General features: G+C 40.9%; 1 protein-coding gene across 4 annotated transcripts in view; it reads right to left on the bottom strand.

Annotated features, from left to right (window-relative positions):
* Nucleotides 1–2,178: 2,178 nt before the first annotated feature.
* The window catches only part of LOC112221074 (GPI ethanolamine phosphate transferase 2), a 120,047-nt gene continuing 116,225 nt past the window's right edge, over nt 2,179–6,000 (bottom strand). For all 4 annotated transcript variants that reach the window (XM_024383167.2, XM_024383166.2, XM_042303177.1 and 1 more), the window contains one exon: nt 2,179–3,689. In XM_024383167.2, coding sequence (XP_024238935.1) covers nt 3,476–3,689 — 214 coding nt within the window. In that variant the 3' untranslated portion in view covers nt 2,179–3,475. The remainder of the gene's footprint in view (nt 3,690–6,000) is intronic.

Here is a 6,000-nt window from a genome sequence, read left to right as displayed (position 1 = left end):
AAACACATTTGACCAAAACATTAAGACAAAATAACTTAACACATACATAGCTATTAGATTAAGTTGAGTAAAACATACATAAATCACATCTAATATCATATATTAAAAGTTGTGTGACATGCTGCAATCTGCAACTTCATATGCTTATTTACCAGACATGTTATTATTGGACATGGAGAGTCCTTTATAAGCATATGGATCTCTGTTCAAGTTCTTCAAGTTAACCAATCAGATTGTGTCACATTAACTAACCGCTTTATACATTGGAATTGCATTCAGTATTCACAGGGACATTTTCCTAGGGGATATCTTCATGAAAGAAAACAACTTTAATTTAAGTAAGCAATTTATTAGTTCATTTTGTAATCTAATTTGATTAGCATGTTAGGGCAAGGGCTCCCAATTGCCAATGATTAGGTTTCACAGGTCTGGCAGAAGTAGGAAGACATCAAATTGTGGATTGGAGCACATTTTTAGATTAGAAATCAAATGAGCAATACAGAAATAGAAGTGAAATATGGCTTCAAACAAAAATATATTTATAAAAAATAACCGCTTTTAGATGGAAAATGTAACCCAAGAATTAAGCTTTGTCCCCACACAGCAGGTGAATCCAAATGATCTTTAGATTAACAACATTCACCAAGTGAATCAATTGTCATCTGTATACTAGTAATGATCCACTGTATTCACAAAGCTTTCATTGCATTTCTATATATTCCCAGAGTAAAACATTTAACATAAACATACAGTTGAAGTCGGAAGTTTACATACACCTTAGCCAAATACATTTAAACTCAGTTTTGAACAATTCCTGACATTTAATCCTAGTAAAAATTCCCTGTTTTAGGTCAGTTAATGACTCGTAGTGGTCTACAACAAGTTTAATGACTGTTTACATACACTTAGGTTGGAGTCATTAAAATGTGTTTTTCAACCACTCCACAAATTTCTTGTTAACAAATTACAATTTTAGCAAGTCGGTGAGGACATCTACTTCATGCATGCCAAGTAATTTTTCCAACAATTGTTTACAGACAGATTATTTCACTGTATCACAATTCCAGTGGGTCAGAAGTTTTATGGGGGGGGGGTGGCAGCATCATGTTGTGGGGGTGCTATGCTGCAGGAGGGACTGGTGTACTTCACAAATTAGATGGCATCATGAGGAAGGGAAATTATGTGGATATATTGAAACAGCATCTCTAGACATCAATCAGGAAGATAAAGCTTGGTCACAAATGGGTTTTCCAAATGCCAATGACCCCAAGCATACTTACAAAGTTGTGGCAAAACGGCTTAAGGACAACAAAGTCAAGGTATTGGAGTGGCCATCACAAAGCCCTGACCTCAATCCTATAGAAAAGTTGTGGGCAGAACTGAAAAAGCATGTGCGAGCAAGGAGGCCTACAAACTGGACTCAGTCACACCAGCTCTGTCAGAAGGAATGGGCCAAAATTCACCCAATTTATTGTGAGAAGCTTGTGGAAAGTTACACGAAACATTTGACTCAAGTTAAAAAATGTAAAGGCAATGCTACCAAATACTATGAGTGTGTATGTAAACTTCTAACCCACTGGGAATGTGATGAAAGAAATAAAAGCTGAAATAAATCATTCTCTCTACTATTATTCTGACATTTCACATTCTTAAAATAAAGTGGTGATCCTAACTGACCTAAGACAGGGATTTTAAAACAATTTTTACTGCCAATATATATATTTATATATCTATACACACACATATATGTCTATACACACACACACATATACATATATATACATATATATATATACATATATATATACATATATATATATATATATATACATACATACATATATATATATATATATATATATATACATATATATACATATATATATATATATCCACACACACACACACACACACACACAACTAAAAGAATGCATATTAATTTAGGGTATGAAATAGTTGAATAAAGTTTAAATAAAAATGTTTAATTAAAATAAACAGCTTACAACCTGTGTATCCTATGGCAGGAAGTGGGAAGGAAGTATGGCTTGCTATCAGCTTGGAACACATCTACAGTATATAATTTATATAACCGATATAAGTGTATGGAGGACTATTATAAATATAATGCAACTGGGATAGAGCACTACAGAGCCGGTGGTCAATAGAAGATCTTACTACTCTACTGGGATAGAGGACTACAGAGCCGGTGGTCAATAGAAGAACTTACTACTCTACTGGGATAGAGGACTACAGAGCCGGTGGTCAATAGAAGAACTTACTACTCTACTGGGATAGAGCACTACAGAGCCGGTGGTCAATAGAAGAACTTACTACTCTACTGGGATAGAGCACTACAGAGCCGGTGGTCAATAGAAGAACTTACTACTCTACTGGGATAGAGGACTACAGAGCCGGTGGTCAATAGAAGAACTTACTACTCTACTGGGATAGAGCACTACAGAGCCGGTGGTCAATAGAAGAACTTACTACTCTACTGGGATAGAGCACCACAGAGCCGGGGGTCAATAGAAGAACTTACTACTCTACTGGGATAGAGGACTACAGAGCCGGTGGTCAATAGAAGAACTTACTACTCTACTGGGATAGAGCACCACTGAGCCGGGGGTCAATAGAAGAACTTACTACTCTACTGGGATAGAGCACCACAGAGCCGGGGGTCAATAGAAAAACTTACTACTCTAATGGGATAGAGCACTACAGAGCCGGGGGTCAACAGAAGAACTTACTACTCTACTGGGATAGAGCATCACAGAGCCGGGGGTCAATAGAAAAACTTACTACTCTAATGGGATAGAGCACTACAGAGCCGGGGGTCAACAGAAGAACTTACTACTCTACTGGGATAGAGCACTACAGAGCCGGTGGTCAATAGAAAAACTTACTACTCTACAGAAACAAAACAAACAATAACACAACAAAATGAAGGAATACAAATCCAATTTCAAGAGATTGTGCTTTGACACATTCAAATGAAATAATTTATAGAATTTACTCCATTACCCATTTTCAGCCCTGCTCAATAAATACCTGAACAGACTTCAGTAGAACCCACCACCTTAAAATATCTAAATCTTACTGAAAAAGTTGTGCTTTAGTCCATACAAGAGACAAAGTTCCACCTGAGAAAAGATATTGCGTACACTTACAGGAGCAATTAGGCTTAAGTGCCTTGCTGACAGATTTTTCACCTAGTCTGCTCAGGGATTCAAACCAGCAACCTTTCGGTTACTGGCCCAACGCTCTTAAACATTAGGCTACCTGCCACCCAAGTGAATGCTGCAGTCCTAGAAGTCCAGTGCAGTGGACAGTACATTCCCACCTTCTCCTTCAGAGTGTAGGAGTGGGGCATCCAGAAGTCAACTAGGACAGTATCAGGACCACCATTACCCATGAGTCTTTGCCCTTCTCCTTAACCCCTTCCTGAAAGTTGAGAGCCCTCTGAGCCGTGGGCTCCCTAGGGCCTGCGGCTCTGCTCCATGGTGGTGAAGAAGAGGCAAATTGCAACGGTGAGCAGTGTGTGCATGGACTCATACAGCAGCTTGGGTGAGAAGACGCTCCAGATGAAGAGGTGGTAGCGCAGGGCCGTGACCAACACCACGTAGGCCGCCGCCGGCACGGACCGCAAAAGGGCCAAGCAGTAGCATCCATGGCCGACCGCCACTGAGCTCCTGGAGAGAGGAGGAGAAAAGGGAAAGATGGAGATGAGAGAGGGTGAAGAGAGATGATGGGAGAGAAGAGAGAGAGATTGATTATCTTTCAATCAGAAGAATGGAAAAACAGATGTCACCAGCAGTCAAAAGAACAAATGCCTACTGTACCTGACAAAACAAATGGCATTCGGCATGAGACATCGCAGGATTGAAGGTTTGCATCTCATAGGTCACGTTTTAAAGCACAGATTTGAGTACACCACGTGTACATTCAACCTCCACATCTAAAGTATTTGATATAAAACAAATGCTATTGACACGAGGCCTGGACTCAGACAAATTCTAATGCATCTCTCTTAGCCTTGAGGCACATGCTTTCAATCAGCCTTTCAACCTGAGAACTTGTATCTCGTCTGTCTCAATGCTTACGCTTGCATTAGCCTGACATCGACTCCTTAATACCCCTGAAAAGAGCCTGACCTCATTGTCTATTTAGATAGGGCTGATAGATGCCAGCACATGTAGAAAGTACAGGATATGACCTTCGACGGCAGCCTTTCAATTCAAATGAAAGGCAGAGATGGAGAACAAGTTGCACACTGTTCAAAGGGTTGCCCACAGTCTCTCATTCAAAACAATCAGAAATACAGAGAACTGTACAAGCTGTTTGCACGTTGTCCTTTTATACTCGCTCTCTTTCACATTTGATCTCTTTCACACACAAGTATACATGTGCACAAACACACATTCAATCGCAGCATCTGAAAGCTCCTCTGAGTCATTTCAATGCCTTTGTCGGTCTGAAAAGAGCCACAGTTCATCCCATATTCAGACGGGGATATTGCAGCCAGGTGAACCCAAAACTCTGGAGGTGGAACAGCAGCCAAGTAATCTCAAAAGTCTGGGGGAGGAACTGCAGCCAGGTAATCTCAAAACTCTGGGGATGGAACTGCAGCCAGGTAATCTCAAAACTCTGGGGATGGAACTGCAGCCAGGTAATCTCAAAACTCTGGGGATGGAACTGCAGCCAGGTAATCTCAAAACTCTGGGGATGGAACTGCAGCCAGGTAATCTCAAAACTCTGGGGATGGAACTGCAGCCAGGTAATCTCAAAACTCTGGGGATGGAACTGCAGCCAGGTAATCTCAAAACTCTGGGGATGGAACTGCAGCCAGGTAATCTCAAAACTCTGGGGATGGAACTGCAGCCAGGTAATCTCAAAACTCTGGGGATGGAACTGCAGCCAGGTAATCTCAAAACTCTGGGGATGGAACTGCAGCCAGGTAATCTCAAAACTCTGGGGATGGAACTGCAGCCAGGTAATCTCAAAACTCTGGAGATGGAACTGCAGCCAGGTAATCTCAAAACTCTGTGGGAGGAATTTCAAGCCTGGGAAATGATCCCTCCCAAACAAATAAAGGCTAGCTGAGAGCTGCACTAAGGCAGTGGGTGGTAGTGTAATTTAGGGTAGGTGTTGAATCAAACACCTGTGGGTTTGTTTGTCTGCGTGTTCGCATAATCAGTGAGCGTCCCCACACAAGCCCCCATGTAGGTGCCAACAGAAATGACTGTACTTAGCGACACACACTGAATGTGTCCTCCTATATCACTCTCACAAACAGCTATCAATGCACATAGCACACAAATTTTGGGCCAGAAGAAAAGTATTGAAACAAAGGTCCGGACCTGAAATGTATGATGTTTTATCGCAAATCTCTTTAGCTCACAAACCATAACGTTTTTTATATCAAATAACATTCACATTTGTAGCATTTACTCTGACAATGGCAATGCTATATGAACAGCTAATCAATGGGGTTTAGAATCTAAACATGATCAAGCACTAAATACATTTTAAACTATGTCATCTGTATAGGTGTGGAAGCTGGCACAATATTCAAAGATGATTTTGCTTAGTGGGAGCCATGTATAAGAGAGAAGTGGACAAATAATAGATCCCTGTTGGACACTGGTAATACCTGTATATGAATTCTGCTCTGTATCAGAGAATTCTACAGGAGAATATCAGGCCATCCGCCTATGAGCTGAAGCTCAGCTGGGTCATGCAGCAAGACAATGATACCAAACACACAATCACGACTACATGAAAACGGCCAAAATCCAGACCTAATCCCAATTGAGATGTTGTGGTAGGACGTGAAACTAGCAATTGACGCTTGAAAACCCACAAATGTTGCTAAGTTAAAGTAGTTCCACACGGAAGAGTGGGCCAAAATTCCTCCACAGTGACACCTAAAGGTGGAACAACCAGTTAATAAGTGTAAGGGGGCAATTACTTTTTCACACAAGGGCATTGGGTGTAGCATAC

The sequence above is a fragment of the Oncorhynchus tshawytscha genome, linkage group LG21, assembly GCF_018296145.1.
Source record: "Oncorhynchus tshawytscha isolate Ot180627B linkage group LG21, Otsh_v2.0, whole genome shotgun sequence".
Classification (NCBI taxonomy): domain Eukaryota; kingdom Metazoa; phylum Chordata; class Actinopteri; order Salmoniformes; family Salmonidae; genus Oncorhynchus; species Oncorhynchus tshawytscha.
This window is presented reverse-complemented; position numbering and strand designations above follow the sequence as displayed.